Source organism: Amphiura filiformis, chromosome 18 (genome assembly GCF_039555335.1).
Source record: "Amphiura filiformis chromosome 18, Afil_fr2py, whole genome shotgun sequence".
NCBI lineage: Eukaryota > Metazoa > Echinodermata > Ophiuroidea > Amphilepidida > Amphiuridae > Amphiura > Amphiura filiformis.
This window is the reverse complement of record NC_092645.1, coordinates 31,349,485-31,369,710: the sequence shown is the minus strand read 5'-3', so window position 1 is coordinate 31,369,710 and position 20,226 is coordinate 31,349,485. Positions and strand designations below refer to the sequence as shown.

The window sequence follows — 20,226 nt, the reverse complement described above, 5'->3', positions numbered from 1 at the left end:
GGATTTTTTCCCAAAACACCACAAAAAAAAGGTATTTTTGGGGAAAAAATCCATATCTTCAATATGAAAGGTCAAAATTTTCAATTGATCGTCGGCTTTTCCTCCCAGCTACATACACTTTAAGACTATATCATTAAATTTATAAAATTTACTTTGAGGACTGTTATATCTCCAAAATGTGAAAAATATCAAATTTTAATAATTTGTCATAAAATTTGTATTATATCGTGAATTTCATAAAATGAAAATTATTTGATATCAGAAAGACATGCTTCAGATTCAGAATGCAATTCGACACGCCTGATGTGCTCTCATGTCCCACAAAAAATGCTGTCAAAACGCTCATTCCAGATCCCTTAATGTGTTTTAACTGTTAGTCATGCAAAAAATAAAAAAATTCTTACACTAGAATTCATTCTCACCCTTTTAAAGGGCATTTTGTGATCCACAGCCTCATCCCCCCACTTTTTTCAAAAAAAGTTGAGATTTTTATACCACTGAAGACGTCTGCATGGCTACATATTGTTTATGTACCAAATATTTCTTGCAGATTAATTTGTTTAGCAAAAATATCATCAAATTTGAATTTTGTTCTGGTGTACCAGAATGAAATTACACACTGGCCTATGGAGCAGTGTAATACACATAATCATGCATAACTTTCAAATGCAAAATCGGAATGAACTGAAATTTTGGGAATAAGTTTCTTTCGTGGATATCTACTGAAAAAGTCATAAAAAGAGGGTGCTAGGATCACAAAATCCTCCTTTAAGGTGGCTGTGTACTCTCAGACATGCATGTAGTAAAAGTGCAATAACTTTGTAATTATTAGCGCAAAACATATAAAAGTATACATTTTTATGAAGGCAAGACATCAATAAATCTTAATATAAATACAAATTTGGGGTAAAAACAACAATTTTGAAGAAAATCACAAAAAGTGAGTTTTTGGCAATATTTGTTAGGTACATCATAACAAAAAAACACTCTTTCCAAAATATTTTATTTTGTTTTTAGCTCAATCTTGAGGCTCCATTCCAAAAACGTTTTTTTTATTTTTTTTGATATTGGCCTTATTTTTGAGATATTGACCATATAAGGCATCAAAATGAACTTTTAAAATTCAAAACGCCTATTTGCACAAAATGATGCCCAAAATCGGAAATAGACCAAAATATAAAAAAATGAGAAAACCGCTTTCTTGAGTCGATCATGCTTTTTACGATGATCATATTTGCTTACCTATAGATGCTGTATTTATTGAGTTATCGTAGTACCTAAATCGCATTTTACCGAGAAAATGAACATTGAAATAATGGCCGCTGAAGTTTAAAGTGGTCGTATTTTGCACTTTGATCGAAGATTACAGGAGCATGCGGCAGTTCTCCTTTTTCTTCCTTACATTACGTGAACATCGGGTAAATCCAGAGCCCCTTGAGAAGTTTGAGCGAAATCCATTCATAACTTGATATTTAAATCGGGGGAAAGAACTTGAAAAAACCCACATTTTATCAGCTAAAACGGAGCCATTTGACCACTAGGTTCTTGTGAAATCAGTGCTTCCGTGGTGTTTCCATAAGATGCGCCGGCATGCAGATAAGCGTCACCGCGTATCGTCAGCGTGATTTGTGCGTTAATAAATTGCGCGACACGTAACGCGATGAGTTGTTGCGCGCGTGTACCTTGCTGGTACAACAAAGATTTTCTTTCCTTTTCAATTTCAAACACGAGTGGAATAGTGAAATAAAATCCTTAAAATATTACAGTTGGAGTTTACAAATCTGGATTTTCATTCCTTGTATTTATAAAAAACATAACAAGGTACAAACATATCATAAAAACTCAATTTTGAGAAAGAAACAATGGCTGGAGTACACAGCCGCGTTAACAGGTGAAAAATAGTGTTTGGTATCATATTACCCATTTGGAATTATTTTATAAAGTCTTGTATTTGTGTTATGAGCCCAGTGGCGATGTTATATTTTTTGATATCTTGGCTGCCACCACCTGGAAAGGAATAAAGTCATAATACTGCCCTCTATATCAATGAACTGGTTGAGTATCTGGAGAGGGGGCAGTGTGGTGATGAAGGTGACAGTCTCAGGCAGTATAGGACATGTGACGTACCCAGCTGACGAAACTACAACATTGACAGCCTGTTCAAAATAGACAGCTAGCAACCAAATGCAAATTGAAAAACAACATACTGTACTTTTAGTGGAGCACATTGTCATGCCCTAACGATTATAAAATAACATAATTTTGCTCTGACAACACAAAACACATTTAGAATTGTTTGTGAAGATTTCATGATTATATATCTTAATCGAATGGCGACGTCGAAAATGGCGATATCGTTTGTTTGTCCTCGCCGGACTGACCCTAATATCTATTTTCTAACCAATATTAAATACTCCATCATTTCCACAGCTATACGTTTGACCAAAGATGGCCTGGCCACAAATCTACCAGAGGGACGCATCGAGGTCGCACATAACGGCCGCTGGGGTAAAATATGCGGTGACGGCTGGGATTTGAACGATGCTGATGTACTATGCAGACAACTATACAACAGTACGGTGGATACGATACAACCAGATACCTCCAGTCCAGTCGGAAGAGGATTTTTAACCAATTTTACATGTACAGGGAATGAACAAAATATATTTGATTGCCCACATGAACCATGGGGAGATTATGAATGTAAATTACCAAGTGCTGGTGTCAAATGTAAAGGTAGGCATGGTTGTGATACACTACACATTGGGCTGTTGCAGTTGAAATCCATCCCCCTATAGAAGACATGATCTTTCACATACTAGTTTACCTGAATGGGTACCGGGTGACTTTGAATCTGCAGTTCTGCACCCCCTGTGTGGGAGATTAAGTTTATGTCTAGGAGTTGTATGCATTTCAACTGGACTAGCTTAACAGGAGGAGTTCATCACGCAAGACTGAAGCCCATTTCTTAGAATACCAGAGATGGTGTTCAGGTTTGTTCAAGTTTTAAGACCCAATCAAATTTGAATGATTGGCCCTCATGAATATTTGAGAATTCTCAGTGCATACAAAGCACGGGGACTTTGCCTGTTAGTGCTTTTAAAGGTCCTTTCAACCCAATTGACAGTCTCTAATTCCCCATTTTGCTTCATACAAGCTCATATATTTTCCTCATTAAATTTAATATTTTCGACAACCGACTTATTTCCTTTGACTTGTCATCTTATGATGCATTTTCAGGTGGTTTAAGACTAGTTGGAGGACGCAACGAATTGGAGGGAAGAGTGGAGGTCTTCCATGACGGCCAATGGGGTACAATATGTGACGATAACTGGGATGAAAATGATGCAAGAGTTGTGTGCAGACAACATGGAAATTATGAGGTAAGGCCAAAAAAATAATGGTTTGTCTCAAAGCTCACAAGTTTTTCTGGAAAAAGTAAAAAAAAAAAATTTGAAATAAAAAAAAAATTCCGCATTTCTTTTTATCCAAATCTCATGATTTTACAAATGCGCGCGCAAGCTTTGAGACATACCTTGGAGGTATAATGGGCTATTCCATTTAAAATCCACACTACCCCTGTGAAAGATTTTGGAAATATCTTCCACAGGGGGAGTATGAATTTCAAATGGAATAGATAGTTGGGTAACGTCCATTTGAAATACTCACTCCAGTTGTGAAAGATATGGGTAATTTCATAATACAGGGGGAGTATGAGTTTCAAAATGATTAACCCTGACCAATTACATTTGAAAAACATACTCCCCATATAGAAGATATTTCCAAAATCTTCCACAGGGGTAGTGTGGATTTTAACTGGAACAGCCCAATGTGTCTCATCTCAAGTTGAGAGTAACGCCATATTGGTTTTTGCAGTGGCAGGTTCGAATCAGTGCGTTTACGCAATTGCTTCACCAGTGTATGGATAATTCACTCCTCTACACATGTTTATACGCTTCGCTGGATTAGGGTAACACGTATGACTTGAATATGTCATTGCAAAATCCAACGTGGTCTTGCTCTCAACTTAAGATGAGAGTACACTCTAAAGTAATTAAGGGTCCCTAAATGTAAAACACTAGTAATTGCCTATTGCACCAATTTTGTGCAGAGTCTTTACTTCTCATATTCAAAAGTCTGATAGTTGAAAGCCAACAATAACAGATGGAATTAGATGATGTTGAAATCATCTCATCATCAATACTCTCAACTTAAAATTAAGACACACTATAGTAAGGGTCCCTAGATGTAAAATACCAGTATTTTAATCGAAAAAATGCAGGGCCTTCTCATATTCAAAGTCTCAGAGTTAAAAGCAAACAATAACAGATGAAACTAGATGATGTTGAAATCCCCACATCTCTGGCATCTTTATCTGCAAAGTTATGAACTTCTTATGTCCATATTTGTATATTTTTATTGGATTTTTGCTTCTTATTTTTGCCTATATCTCAATTTCATTATTGCCAACTTTAATCTGAGTTGATCAGCTTATGCCACATTATCATAATTAGCAAGTGAATATTTATGGGTGGTCTTAACCCTGGAAACTTTTGTGCCTCATAACTGTATAACCGGTAAAAAATATTTCCTTGTTATTTTCTACAAAATCAGCATTTTTGTCCAAATTTGATCACACATAGATTCATCAAGTCTTTGCCATTCTAAATATGTACTTTTATATACTTTAGACCAACAATTAAGCAGTTATGGGGCCCAAAAGTTTCCATAATTCCAGGGTTAAGACCACCCGTAATAAAACGTAAAATCTGAAAATTAAACTAAACACTTTTTTTGATCTGTTTTCTGTAATTTTTCTTTTGTAGGTTTTAGCAGCTAAATGCTGTGCCGCTTTTGGCCAAGGCTCAGGGCCTATTTTACTAGATGGTATGTCATGTACAGGAAGGGAAAGTGCCTTAGAAGAATGCCCTAGTGAGGGGTGGGGAAGCCATAATTGTCAACATTATGAAGACTCATCGGTAATATGCACTGGTAAGTTGTATTATAAGGTTAGGGGTTCAAACCTTGATTTGGGATTTATAGGTTACAGGTTCAAAGCTTCGTGGTGCATAGGGGTAGTACTCAAATTTAGTTTGGATAGGGTGTGCCGCTAAGAATTTAAAAGTGGACCCAGCAATATACCATTTTTTTTAAGAAATCTGGACCCATCAATAATTTTTGGCCATATTTTACACAAAATGTAAATATGTTAACACTCTTGCCTTGTAGATTACGAAACTGAAAATTTTGTTTCAATCTGACATTTGGTTCTCGAGATATGGCATGTCAAATTGGCACGGAACCAACAAATCAGCAACAACTTTCTTTTTATTTTCTATATTTTTGACAAGTACAGTTGTCAGGTAATTTTCTAATTATATATTTATGCATTATGCAAAGTAAAGTTTTCATTTGCGTTTGGCAAATTTCAATTTGCATAATTAATTAGGTTCACTAATTAAAAAAGTGGATTAGGGCCCTAATTAATTATGCAAATGGAAATTTGCCAACACATCCGTAGGTTTGTTGCATTTTATGTGTACTACCCATGTACCAAGTTTCAGTACCATACCTCTTCTAATTGTATCTGAAAACTTTACTTTGCATAATTCATGCATATATAATTAGAAAATTACCTGGCAACACTGCATGCTAAAAGTAAAGAAAATAAAAAGAAAGTTGTTGCCAATTTGTTGGTTTCGCGCCATTTTGACAGACCAGATCTCAAGAACCGAATGTCTGATTAAAATAAACTTTTCAGTTTTGTAATCAGGAGAGCATGGACTTTCACATATATTAGAAAAAAATCCAATTCTTTCTGGAAGGTGTTTTTTTACCATCACACTCATGGTTATATTTGTACAATTACATTTTTTTCCAGATTTAAAACTAACTTTTGAGAATGGTACGGTATCTACCAATACATTAAGCGGCCGAGTTGAGCTACTCAGGGATGGGAAATGGGGTACAGTGTGTTCTGATGGTTGGGACATGGACGATGCAGAGGTGGTTTGCCAACAGTTATATAACACAAGTGCAATGGAGGTAGGTGTGCTTTATGTGGTTGTATCCGGGGTTTGTATTAATTGCACAAATTGAAAACAAACCAGTAGCTTATGCTGGTTTTTGCTTACATGTATGTGTTGACTTGTGTTAAAAACCTTTCTCATATTTAATTTACCACATAGATTAAACTTTATTTCTCCGTCTCGAATATGATTTCGGAATGATTTCTAAACCTCTTTCTTAAAGCTCCTTGGATGAGAAGATGATAGAGGGCGGGTATTGAACTGAAGGCCTATAGATAATAACATCACTGCTCTTCTCCATCCGACTTATTAGCTCAGTTGGTAGAGCATCGGCCCGGTGATCCGAAGGTCCCAGGTTCAAATCCTGGATAGTCAGTGAAATTTTTTTCACTGGCTGTCATTTATGTATGTGTTGACTTGTGTTAAAAACCTTTCTCATATCTATCCTTGTAACTTCCTCCAGCCAATCAGTTGGGGGAACATGTCATTTGGTAAATATAAGGACTTACTTGGACATGATAATGAAAATCATTAATCATTTGCTATGTTTTACTATATCCCAAAACCTCGTATGTCCCACAAGGATCTGCAAGGCCCTACATTCCTTGGGTATATTTGAGCTTTTTGACAAACTGCTGAGTATGTTTAGCTTGGCTGCCAGTGCAATACATAACTCATGGTCACCCACTAATTAATAGGCTTAACAATTGAGATTGCCTTGTGTATTTTGGCCTTAATAGATTGGATGTGTTTTATGAAATATGCATGAGCAATTATCATCAACTTGACCTATACTTTTAGATCATTTGATAGAGCAGCCAAATTGTTGTACAAAATATTTCTGATTATCAACTATTGATCTTTTGATGGCCCTTGCATATATTTTTCCCTTTGCATGCAAACTGATATTGTTTGGGATGGGTGACAGCGCTGCTGAAAAGGGGGCTTTTAACAGCTCTACATATGTGTCACCTTTCAAATTGGAAGTGCCCCCCCCCCCACCCCGAGGTGATACCAGTGGTCCTAAGCTCTTTTTAACCTTGATCAATTTATCATCCTAACCATATACTAATATAATTCTGTTGGATTTTTACTCTCGGTGAGTCAGTATGCACAGCTTCAAATCATCAGTGTTTGCTCACAGCACTGGTACACAGTACATTTTGGCAAAATTATAGCTGCCTGATGTCACAGAATTGCCGAAGTTACTTTACAAGCAAATTTAAATAATTATAATAGTCTAATATGGTAATATTATGGGAACATGGTGGCTGAGCGGAACAGGCTCTGACTCGTAATCGGAAGGTTGCTGGTTCAAGCCTCAGTGATGCCATTGTGTTGTGTCCTTAGTAAGGCACTTCATCTTGATCAGTCCTCTTCATCCCAGGTGTATAAATGGGTACAGGTATTCTTAAATGCTGGGAAGGACCAAACTTGCTGTGCAGGAGATGTGGCGATCCTCCCCCATACATTTCATGGTTGCTAACGAAAGAGAGACTGGCACTCCGTCCATTAGAAAAAATACATTTTCGACTCCTTAAAAAAAAAAAATTTAATATGGTAATAAGATGATGATTATAACCTAATTGTCTATTTTATATTTACTGCAGGCTACTAAGTACAAGCTAGGGAGTGGAAGTCCCATCAGTACATATAATGTAAAATGTACCTCCAAACATAAGCTGCTTAAAGATTGCCCAACATCACCAGGTTCCAAGTGTAAAAGTGGCCTAACAGCTGCTGTTAATTGCAAAGGTAGGTAGAGAAAGTAATAGGGGATCAACCAAGATCTGTACAGTATTGATGCTGTAGGGGTACATGAATTATTTTTCGACGGGGGTGTGCGGCCCAAGGCAAAAAAACCCTTACCCTTTTCTAAGGGTCATTTTACAAAAAACAGAGTCCCATGTTTAATGATTTTTCATGAAATATGAACCCTTGTCTAAGGTTTTGTAAACTCAAGTATTCCTTAAATAAGTGAAATATCTTATGACTTTCTATCGAAAGGTGTGTCATAGACCAAACATAATGCAGTTTGTGATGCAATTTTAGTATTCAGTGCATAGATTACATCTTTATTTGATCATCGGACAATTTTCTCCTTATATACTGACCCATTCCATGTCAACTCCAGGGATGTGCACCGCAGCACCTCTTCAATTTTTTCTTTTTCTGTGTTGTGGTAGATATTGATGAGAAAGTAAAATCCCGAAAATTTGAGCTTCATACTCCATTTTGTTTTCCCGTGGCATCAATTTGAAATTTAGGGGGTCAGCATAAAAATATGTCGCAGCCGAAAAGACGACGCTTCGAGGTCCATAAATGTATAAAAGGAAGCCTTTACAACTTTGAAAAGTATGTATCATGGGGTACATGTTTGTGCAGAATTCAAATCTGGCATCAGAAAACTTGTAACTCCTTTACTTTCAAAGATATAGGGCCCTCAAAATGCAACTTCGTCCATCCAGGACCAACTTTGGGGAGTCAGAACTCCAAAAGTAAAAATAATTTTATTGTCCATTTTTTTGCCAGTCAGAGCCCTTTGGTAGGACATTACTCTTATCCAATATTGAGTCCATTAGAAAACTTTTAGCTGAGATATTACCCATCAAAGTTTTCAAAGTTGTAAAGGGTTCCCTTTATACATTTATGGACCTCAAGCGTCGTCTTCGCGTTGCAACACATTTTTACGCTGACCCCCTAAATTTCAAATTGATGCCACGGGAAAACGAAATGGAGTATGAAGCTCAAATTTTCGGGATTTTACTTTCTCATCAATATCTACCACCACACAGAAAAAGAAAAAAATTGAAGAGGTGCTGCGGTGCACATCCCTGGAGTTGACATGGAATGAGTCTACTGCTTAGTGAACACCAGAGTTGAATACAAAATTAGTACATATACATATACAATTCCCATTTTTGTGGTAAATTAAGGACCCACTCTGAAAAAGTACCCCATTTGGGCAGCACATCCCAGTATAGCGCTTGTGCGTGAGTATCCCCCCCCCCCTGGACAATTATTTGGAAGAAAGATTTCTATCAAATTCAAAAAGATTCCACAGGTCAACAAAACGAATAGATTAATTGAGTTTTTGTCAACACACAGTGCTCCAGTTGCACTGGGGTTTGGGTAGTGTTGAGAGGATGGTGGTTTTAGCTCTCATTGTTTAGAAGCGGGTTTGTAGGATGGGGGGGGGGTCACATTTACATACAGATTTATAGTAAGCCTCTGCATTGCACCATTAGCCAGAGATGAAATCAAGACTGTGGGACGGCCTTTTGTCTTAAACATGTTTAATAGATGATAATGAACAGCAAAATAATCTTGAAAATACTTCCCCTGATTTTTGAGAAAGTTTAAGCTTTGCAGATTTGATGTGGTACAGGATTTCTTACCATATTATACAATTAAATTGATTTTGTATATTTCCGTAGACATCAGACTAGTCGGTGGACCACCGAACCAAAGAGCAACAGGCGTTATAGAAATCTTATTTAACAACCAATGGGGTTCCATCTGCTCCGATAACTGGAGCGCCAGGGAAGGCACGGTAGCATGCAAACAACTAGGATACTGCGGGCTCAGATCAGCCATGAAAGGACTGGAGGTACCTCGTAGTGGAACCACAACTATGCACTGGCAGAAAGTCAACTGTACTGGGACAGAGACTAGGCTAAGAGAATGTGATTATAAAACAGGGAGTTACGGTTGTAATGGGGCAGCATTTGAAGCAGCTGTAATGTGTAGAGGTGAGTAAGTTAGACTGAGGAAGAGTCTAGGTATGTATGTAATTAATTGATCATAATTTCAAGCTCATTTTTTCAGCTCAAAATTAACACATTCTTAAGGGGTGGGGTATGAACGTTTGGGCAGTATTTTTTGTGGGACATGAGAGCACATCAGACATCAAAGTGCATTCTGAATACGAAGAATGTCATTCTGATATCAAATAATTTTGATTTTTTGAAATTCGCGATATAAATACATATTTTATGGCAAATGATTAAAAATTGATATTTTTGATAGTTAACAGTCCTCAAAGTAAACTTTATAAATCTAACGTGGTGGTGTATTGCAATGACTCACAAGTGCTGAACTGTGTTATATTGTGTCATATAACATGGCTAAGAACTAATAAGATTACAGGAACTTTCTGAAGTGTTTCAGAATGTTAAATAAATTTATGCTTTTGTTTTCAGATGCCTGTGACTTCCCTGGTAAACTGCGCCATGGCCAACTAACACCAAATCAGACCTACTACGACATTGGAGGCACAGTAGATTTTGAATGCACTGACAAGGGCTTTGAACTCATTGGTAACAAAACTTTGACCTGTCTAGGTTCTTGTATGTGGACTGGGGAAATGCCAGAGTGCCAAAGTAAGTAGTATGTCTGTTTCTTTGTTTACAGTAAGCCAAAAAATTAAGGTACCAGTTATGTTAAAATACCCCTGTATATCCTAGACAAATATGTCATAATTGGAACCAGTAGCCAACAGCTTAATCTTTTAGCTTGAATTTAAGACCTCATTTGTTGAAATTGTTCAAGAAATAAAGACATGACGATCCAAAAACCCAAGGAAGATTCCAATTTAAAAGTTGCAGTTTGCTGCATTGCATGTCATATTGATTTGTACACAACGCGTATCGCGAACAAGAGAACTGACGCCATGTTTCCATTGATTAGCACATTAAAACTAGTGTCGTGCTTTCATTAATTAGAACACAAAAGTGCAACTTTTGATTTTGTTTCTTCATTAGGTTTTAGATCACCGTTTCTTTAATTCTCAACCAATTTCAACAAATAAGGTTTTAAACCAGAGCTAATGAGTACAGGTATTGGCTGTTTGTTTTAATTTTGAAATATTTGTCTTTATTTAGGATATACGTAGGGGTAAACACAACTGGTACCTTAATTTGTACTGTATTTACTGTATATGTCTGGTGGACATTCAAATTGGGTATCACTGAAAAATGTGTCATAAAAACAGAATGGTAAATGCTAATTATTTCATTGTTTCACACAAATGGATATATCATTTATATAAAGTTTTTAAAAACATAAAAGTTCAAGCTGATTCTAAAATAAAAATGGATTCTTTGCCCTATTGCACTTTTTTTTACTCACCCTGGAGTTTAACAGCCTCAAAAACTATAGTCAAGATGAAACATTCAACTACTCATGTTTCTGTCTCTCCTGAACTTTCCAGTTATACCCTTAACCCCCTGAGCTCTACCTGCCGATCTAACATTGCCTCTGATTGGCCAATTACATGATATCTTCATTTTAATCCCCAATCAGAATGGAGCTTTGCAAATAATTCACCCCAACTTTTTTGCGTGGTGAAACTATTCTAACAATATTGCTGATTGGTCCAATTGATAATGAAAACTTCTTTTTGGCCAATCGGCAGGTAGTTCACATAGGGTTAAACATAATATTCAACCTTTGTAATAATGACTTTGTTATTAATTCTCCAGGGACTTTAAAAGGAGCAAGTGCTGCAAATGTAAATGGATCAAGTAAGTATCCTATCAATCACTATTCCCTTTCTTACAGAGCATCTGATTGGTTAATTTCATGATATAATCATCTGAGTAACCAATCAAAATAGATTTCTTAGCATTTTTAAGTGTAATTCCCTTCAGTCCTACTGGGCATTCGTACCCTATCTCTGATTGGTTCAAGATATGATATAGGCCATGTTGTAACCAATTAAAATGGGTCTTAATTAGAAACCAGGGGACACTAGAACCCAACATGTTACTATTATTCTCCAGCAGAAATTTGTGGTAAAGGTGAGTGGATTTCGCCCAAAATCAAGTACCTCTCAGACAGTGTTCAGGGTCCTAATTTCAGGATCCTTTACTAAAAAGAAAATGCTGATGTTACAATTGATGACCTTCAATCACCATTTCAAAGAAAGGTTGATTAGGGTTGGTATTTGCACATGAAGTATATGAGTGCCCCTCATCCCCCAACTCCCCCCCCCCCTCGTGTTGGAGTCAGACAATTTGGCTGGTAGAGCCCATGGAGTAAGAATGCTACAAGTTCAGCTACATGTACCTGACCAAAAAAGCACATGAAAAGGGGTGTTTTTTGGGGAAAGAACTAGAGGCTGTAAGAGGCAACACAATTTCAACGTGTAGGGGTCTTCATGCGTCAATTTTATTTTCAAGAAGGTGTTTTTCAAGATTGTTGAATGCATCACCTCTTTTTAGCCCGGTCATATTTTGGTTCAAACTCAATTGTTTATGGGTCAAATTTGGTGTGAATAGATCAAAACTCTCTAGCATGTATCAGATTCATACAACTGTACAAAAGCAATTTTGAAATTGTAAAATATACATAAGGGATGGGGAGAGGGGGGCTTCATGTGCCAAAGTGACCCCTAGTCTTAATTCTTATGGGATGCATTATATTTTTACATTGTATGATTTGTATTATGATTTCATGGTTATGGTAGTAACGATTCACTTTCTGACATTTTCTCTTTTCTTATTAATAGCTAATGGTGCAGGAATGTTCATTGGTGGTTTAATATTAGGCATCATCGTCGTTATTGTAATTGTTGGAATCATAGTAATAATACAACGAAGACGGTCAAGGTATGTACATGGATTTCAGGCTAATGAAATGAAATGATTAGTTTCCTGTCACATTTTTTTCAGTGAAATATAGTGTCATGATTTCATTATTCATTATTTTGGAAAATGTCATTATTGTCAAAAGTTTCATTTTTATGGCTATTACCTATATTTTTGATGAAACTTGAAAGACCACCTCAAAACAGGTATAGATCATCATTACAGACATTTTGCAACAGATTGAGAAAAGATTTGAATTTGTGTTTATTAAAATGAAGAGAAGTTTGCATTATTTACTACATGCTGTACCCCTACAACTAAGAAAAACTGCTGATTATGATCAGCAGGGGATGACAGACATTTTGCAACAGATTGAGAAAAGATTTGAATTTGTGTTTATTAAAATAAAAAGAAACATGATAAGGTAATCCTTAAATTTCCATTATTTACTGCATCCTCTACCCCTACAACTAAGAAAAAATGCTGATTATGATCCGCAGGGGATGTCAGACATTTTGAGAGTTTCAATTTTGATTTTTTTCCATCTCAATATTCAGATGATTGACTTTTTTTATGAAAATAGTGAAAGTTTTGGTCAAATTGAAAATGTGATGTGGGCAGGTGACGGGAAACTAAGAATCAACTTTCATTAGCCTTACACTTTTGCGGTGTGTTTCGCTAAAACTTACGACACATCGTAAGTTTCAAATTGATCATAATATACGATGCATTGTAACTTCATTTCATTCTGCAGAGATTTATGATTGATAAACATCGTAAGTAAATAATTGGCTATTCCAGCTTAAATCCATACACCCCCTATAGAAGACATGTCCTCAATCTTCCACACAGGGAGTTTGAATTTCAAATGGAGCCAATCATCAGGTATAAACTCAATTTGAAATTCAGGATGGATTTCAACTACAATAGAGATTTGTAACAGAAATACATTGTGATGTTACGACAAGTAAAGAGTCATTATAACTTTATGTCATCTTCTTACGCTACGATGTGTTAAAAGTTGAATAGGCCCGGCAACTTCACACCTGGTTCATGCATGGATAGTCACATGATGTGGATTTAGTTTTTGAACTTTCATATAAAGAAGTTACCATGCACTAACAGATTTATGTTATGGCCACCCTCTTCAACAATACAAATATTTGTATTTGAATTTTCCTTCTACCAAAACAGGAACTTTTAAGTTATATTTCCGTATTATTCAAATTCTTCTTAAATTTTACCTTTTTTCTATGTTTTATTTTATCCATCTAAGGAGTAGGCGAGCAAGGAGAGCTCTTGGGTAGGTCTTTATTACTTTCAGTTCGCATGATAATGCTGCTCATAGTGCTCATCGCAACAAGTGTAGCAAAAAACCATGAAAATGCCAGTCATTTTATTCCATCCCTGTAGTGTTACAAAGTCATAAAAAAGCTTATCATGCGTACAACCCAGGCCTTGCCGTCTAGATTTTAAAGGCGAGTGGTTAAATCACTCGCTAGCATGATGTTAGGCGAGTGGCAGAATTTTCACAAATATCACTTACTTGGGTATAATCAAGTAGAGCTTCGGTCTTAAAACGGTATTTATGTTGACATTAAGATCTTTGACTTTCTACGCTTGGAGGGGGCACAGAATCGATTAAATGCTGAAATGGCTGATTCTACAGTTGATTTTGGGAGATTTGCAGCGAGTGATATTTAGTTAAGGCCTATAGGACGAGTGGAAAATCGCTCACTAGAAATCGAGTTTAGGCGAGCGGTGGCGAGCGAGAGTGATCGCTCGCCTCAAACGGCAAGGCCTGCACCCTATATATCCTATCTACAGTTGCGGCACCATAATATTTGTCCAGTGGGAGAGGATGCCGGGGAAAAGTGAATTTCAGGGGGGTAAAAAATCATGAAATGTCCTCAAAATTGCTTCCAAAAGTTGTTTGCTTTTTATTGAGGGGGGGGGGGCAAATCTCTGCCTGGGGGAATTTGATCCCTTGTGCTCCCCTCATTTGCATTTGGTGATACCACTGCCTATTTAATGGTGCAAATGGTCCTGCTCAAAGTGATGATTGATGGATAGAAACAAAGCAGGAAAATCACATTTTTAAGAATGTTACATCATATTTTTTATTATTATTTCAATGAAAAGCATTCACCAATATTTTGGCATGTATGTCTTGGACTGGGCATAAACAGTGATCATGCCCTCAATTTTTCTATTAACCCAAACCTCGCTGAATCCTTCAAAATCCTACAGCACAGCAAAATACTGCAGCACAAAGTCCCAAGCAGCCCACATAATGTGATTGCACAATAATTGGAGCAGCTAGTACATTAGAAAACGATGGCCAACCAGGTCAAATGTTATGGCTTGCTATCCCGAGGGATCGGTGGTTCAAAACCACACAGAAAGAGGGAAAATATACTTTTCTCTTTTGTCCTGATTCCCCTCCCTTTTGCCATAAAAGCAGATAGAGGCCTAAAAAGGATGTTACAGTCAATGAACCCCTAAATCATTTATGTTGCTTCCACCTAGTCATCTTATACTGGTCATTACATACTTGACTCATTATAAACCCTCTCCCGCAGTACTATAGTTTACCAGAGAAAAAGCTGATCGTTGCATATTCCATCTTAGTGTCTAGTTGTGTTATTCAAAGTGATCAAACTGCTGATATCTTATACTCTTATACTTTTCATTTCATCTCCAGTTTGTGGTGATGTCGTGTAGCTTTGTGTTTGGTTGCAAGCATGCCAGCAAATAGCCCTTGAGATTTACATGTATGCTCTGCTGGACTAAGTTTGCATGTACAATATTATTGCTTATTGTTACCAGCCAAATACACACCTACACTACCAAACTTGAGAAGACATACAGCATAGTGATAGAAGTGCTGGTCATTATACCCTTCTCATTGTACACCCCCAGGGGGGGGGTACTTAGTACAAATTACCATACGGAGACGTGCCGCTAATATGGGTAGCATTTTCAGCCTTTTGGTATATCAATGACCCCTTTTTTTAAGCCAATTTTGGTATATGAATGGGTCTTTTTTTCAAAATGTTTTCGAAAAAAATAGTCCAATTTGGCCTCAATCTAGCCAAAATTTCAAAATTTTCCAAAAAAAATTGGGAAAATTAGTACAAACTAAGACAATTTGGGTTAAATTTGGCCGAAAATTTTGACTTTTGGTTATCAATGGGTCCAAATTTCTTGAAACATTGGTATATTTATGGGTCCACTTTCAGCGCACGTCCCTACCAAAATCCCCGTGTACACCTTTCCTGAAGCTTAGCAAAAAAAAATACAGAAATGCAGATAATTATAATCCCTCCTCTGTAATGTCTTCAAAGTCACAAAAAGCTGATCATATAACCATCCTCCTCATGATCATAGAAACACTGTTCATCCGGGGTACTCAGTACAAATGACCATACGGGGCGTGCACGCAAATATGGGTAGCATTTTCAGCCTTCTGGTATATCAATGACCCCCTTTTCAAAGCCTATTTTGGTATATGAATGGGTCCTTTTTTTTTTTTTTTTTCATTTTTTTCGGAAAACAGCCCAATTTTTCCGTAATCTAGCTAAAAATTGTCAAAATTTTCCCAAAATTTTGGGAAAATTTGTAAAAACTAAGACAATTTTGGTTAAATTTGGCCGAAAAATTTGACTTTTGGTATATAAATGGGTCCAAATTTTTGAAAAATTGGTATATTTATGGGTCCACTTCCAAAATCTCAGCGACACGTCCCTACCAAAACCAAACTTGAGTACCCCCCCCTGGGCTGTTCATTATACCTCTCCTTTAGTTTACTAGATGACATGTACTGATCATAGTGGTATTCCCTCTCATCTCCTCATTGGTCAGCTTATCTTTATTTTCCTCATGTGCAGAACCTCATACATGTACTCCATAGCATGAGGTGTCGTATTACGTTATAAGCTGTCACTGTTAAATGGGAGTTTGATTGGGATTCTGCAGATGTTTGGTTTTGTGGATTTCATTAGTCCCATCAGAACACAAGTGTTTTTACATGGAGTGATCATTTCAACAACACTCTTGCATTCATGTTCTGACCCTTCTCAATTAGAGTTTTCCACATATTGCAGCTCAAATTCTTCTTCTTATATCCTTACATGCCTATGTGTCTAACTTTGGTCGATCCATGTTTAAGCTTGATAATCAATCCTTTCTTTCAAAATTGTGTATCTGTTGCAATATTTTTTGTTGCACTGGCGCAGACCCAAAATGGAATGATAATTAAGGTTTGAAGCATGACTAAGTGTTATAAAGGTTGTACACAATATAATTTGCATGCATATGTTGCCAAAATGCATACTATATGTTGCCAAAAATGCATACTATATATCAACGTTTTTAGCATATAGCAAAACAATCCGTAAATATGCTTTTTCCCCTCCAACTGAGCATCACATTATCTTGGTTGACGGTTGATGACCACCGTCTGACTTTATTCTTTGATTGATTTGTTGATTTTATTCTTTCATAAATTTATTGATTTTATTCTTTAAATTGATTGATTGACTTGATTGATTGGTTGGCTTTATTCCTTGATCTATTGATTGATTTGATTTGCTTGATTTGATTGATTGATTGATTGATTGATTGATTGATTGATTGATGATTGATTGATTTTATTTATTGTTGTATTGAATCTTTCGCAGTTTTATAACAATTTGTTCAATTGTTAAATGTCATTACAGAAGTACACCAAACAGCATATGGAAACCAAAAGGCAAACCCAGGGATGACATGGAGGAACCAGTACTAAGCTTTAACTCAAAACATGATGGTATGGATGATGGCATGGGGGACACACTCTAACAAATGGACTCAATCAATCGAGTCCCTGAATCTTGGTAATTTAATTTATATGCAAATATAGAGAGGACTATATTAGCAAACAACATACATTGCTTTAACTCAAAACATGATGGTATGGATGATGGCATGGGGGACACACTCTAACAAATGGACTCAATCAAACGAGTTATTGAGTCACTGAATCTTGGTAATTTAATTTATATGCAAATAGGACTATTATTAGCAAACAACATGCATTGCTTTAACTCAAAACATGATGGTATGGATGATGGCATGGGGGACACACTCTAACAAATGGACTCAATCAAACGAGTCACTGAATCTTGGTAATTTAATATTATATGCAAATATGGAGAGGACTATGAGCAAACAACATACATTGGTAAGATGCTGTACATGTATGTGGCATATCTGGATGCATGAGTTATACTACAGTCATTTAGTTAAACTCTCTAACAAATGGACTCGATTAAATGAGTTATTCAGTCACAGAATCTCTCAAATTTAATTTTGTGTGCAAATAGAGGACTATGAACAAATCCATGCATTGCTTAGATACTCTATGTGGCATATCTATCATCTGGACTCAGATACATGAGTTATATAACAGTCATTTAGCTTCATACTCTAACAAGTGGACTCAATCAAATGAGTTACTGAGTCACAGAATCTCTAATTTAATTTATATGAACAAAACAATTTGAGTCATGTTGCAGAGTTGGATAAATTATGTGCCAGTTCCTGATCCACCCAGAGCTGATGTCCTAGAACAGTGTACACATTGAACTGAGATTTTGATAATCAATCTTGGGAGAAGAAAACATTTCAATTTTTGTTTATAAAATCATTGTTTTTCAATTGTTAGTGATATTTCATCCAACTCTTCGCATGGTAGCAGTTCATCACCACTGTCATATGTTTCATGATGGCTCTTTTCTTGAAGTTTAAGAGCAAAATCAAAAAATGGTTTGAGGGCAATTTCCAGTTCAAATCCATACACACCCCTATGGAAGACATGACCTTAATCTCTCACACAGGGAGTCAGACTTTCAAATGGAGTTACCTGCATGGGTGACTCCATTTGAAATTCACACTCCCTGTTTGGGGTATAAAGGTCATGTTTTCCATAGGGGGTGTATATGGATTTCAACTGAATAATCTATCGACTTGTGTAAAGACACTCGTCTATGAAATGTGAAAAGTCTTCCATTCTTTCATATGGTGGTCTAATTAAGAAGAGAGATAGAGAGTGAATTTTTCTAGTGAGAAGATGTGCAGTTCTTGTTTATAGAATAATGCCAATTTTTTAAACGTATAATAATTGTATAATCTTATATTGGGATATACCAGTTGAAATCCATACACCCCTATGGAAGACATGACCTTAATCTCCCACACAGGGAGTGTAGATTTCAAATGGAGTCATTAACCATTCAGGTAAACCTATTTGAAATTCACACTCCCTGTGTGGAAAATTAAGGTTCTGTGTTGAGGATATATGGATTTCACATGGCATATAGCCCATTCAAGTAAGATCGGTTGGTTTAATAGCCATGCCACAGTAATCTATGTGATCAAACTTTCTGTAAAATGTGAGTTGACGAACTTAAATTGTTATGTTTACTATACCAAAATTGAACTTTTCCATTTTCAATAATCACAAACTTCAAAGTTACAATTTGCTGCCAACTTGGTCTTTCAGTTCCCGATGAAATAATCATAATTCTTTAGTTTTTGCGTGCATCTCAACTCAAAGCACATCCTAATGATTAGATATCTCTGTTCATAACATTCCCAAATACTTATTTATTCATATTTTTTCCTTACCATCTTATTGTTGCTTTTTATCAGTGTGGTATATGTGCAACATTTCCGGGGTTGGGGATTTTTCACAGTTCTCACCTCATGACTTGCTTCCAGAATTAGTTAACTGGGACAAAATGTGTGCAAGAATTTGCTATTTAATACTATTATAGATGACCCAAATGAGGTTAATTTTTTTGCCTGAAATGGACTTAAAGGAAGAAGCACATCCCAAAATGTGGTCAATTTGTCCTGCTATTTCAAGTCAGGGTTATCACCTTCCCCTCATAGTGAACATATTATCCAGTTAGTATACCGCTCACTGCCCTTTATCCCTGTAAGAATAGAATTTTGAATTATTAGTCCATATTTCTTATATCAAATCAGCTCAAATATTGCCATCATATTTAATTGGCCTATTCCAGTTGAAATCCATACACCCCTATGGAAGACATTACCTTAATCTCCCACACAGGGGGTGTGAATTTCAAATGGGTTACCTGAATGGGTGACTCCATTTGAAATGGAATAGAATTCGAATAGACCATTATATGCATATTTTGCAACTCTTTAATCTATGCAAGCCAACATAATATCTTGGATGAAGTTGTAAAATATTGTTTTTATGTTCATTTATTTAATATTTTGATGTTGCAAGACATTATGTTATGATCATAGCTTTATCCATATAAGGATGGGATTATCTTGGCATAATCATTACGCATGTCTGAAAATAATCTCATTTTATGTGTTTTTATGTCTAAAGCATTGAGATACTTTGAGGTACTTTTTGTCACTATCGACTCATCTTGCAGTAGATAGCAAATAAGTACAATGAACTATAATGGAAGAAATGCATTGTGGGAAGTTTAAGATAAGTACTTTAACCAGAGCAGCTTTGTGAATGGTATGGGTTTATCAAGCATTTATTAATGATCCAATTTTTCAGAAAATATGTTATA

General features: G+C 36.2%; 1 protein-coding gene across 1 annotated transcript in view; it reads left to right on the top strand.

The window, feature by feature from the left end:
• Positions 1–19,783, top strand: part of LOC140140114 (scavenger receptor cysteine-rich domain superfamily protein-like) — a 79,141-nt gene extending 59,358 nt beyond the window's left edge. Inside the window, 11 exon segments of the mRNA XM_072161943.1 lie at positions 2,431–2,736; positions 3,241–3,383; positions 4,827–4,992; positions 5,882–6,045; positions 7,640–7,784; positions 9,467–9,781; positions 10,232–10,411; positions 11,513–11,554; positions 12,541–12,640; positions 13,896–13,922; positions 17,341–19,783. Coding sequence (XP_072018044.1) covers positions 2,431–2,736; positions 3,241–3,383; positions 4,827–4,992; positions 5,882–6,045; positions 7,640–7,784; positions 9,467–9,781; positions 10,232–10,411; positions 11,513–11,554; positions 12,541–12,640; positions 13,896–13,922; positions 17,341–17,461 — 1,709 coding nt within the window. The 3' untranslated portion in view covers positions 17,462–19,783.
• The last annotated feature ends 443 nt before the right edge of the window (positions 19,784–20,226 follow it).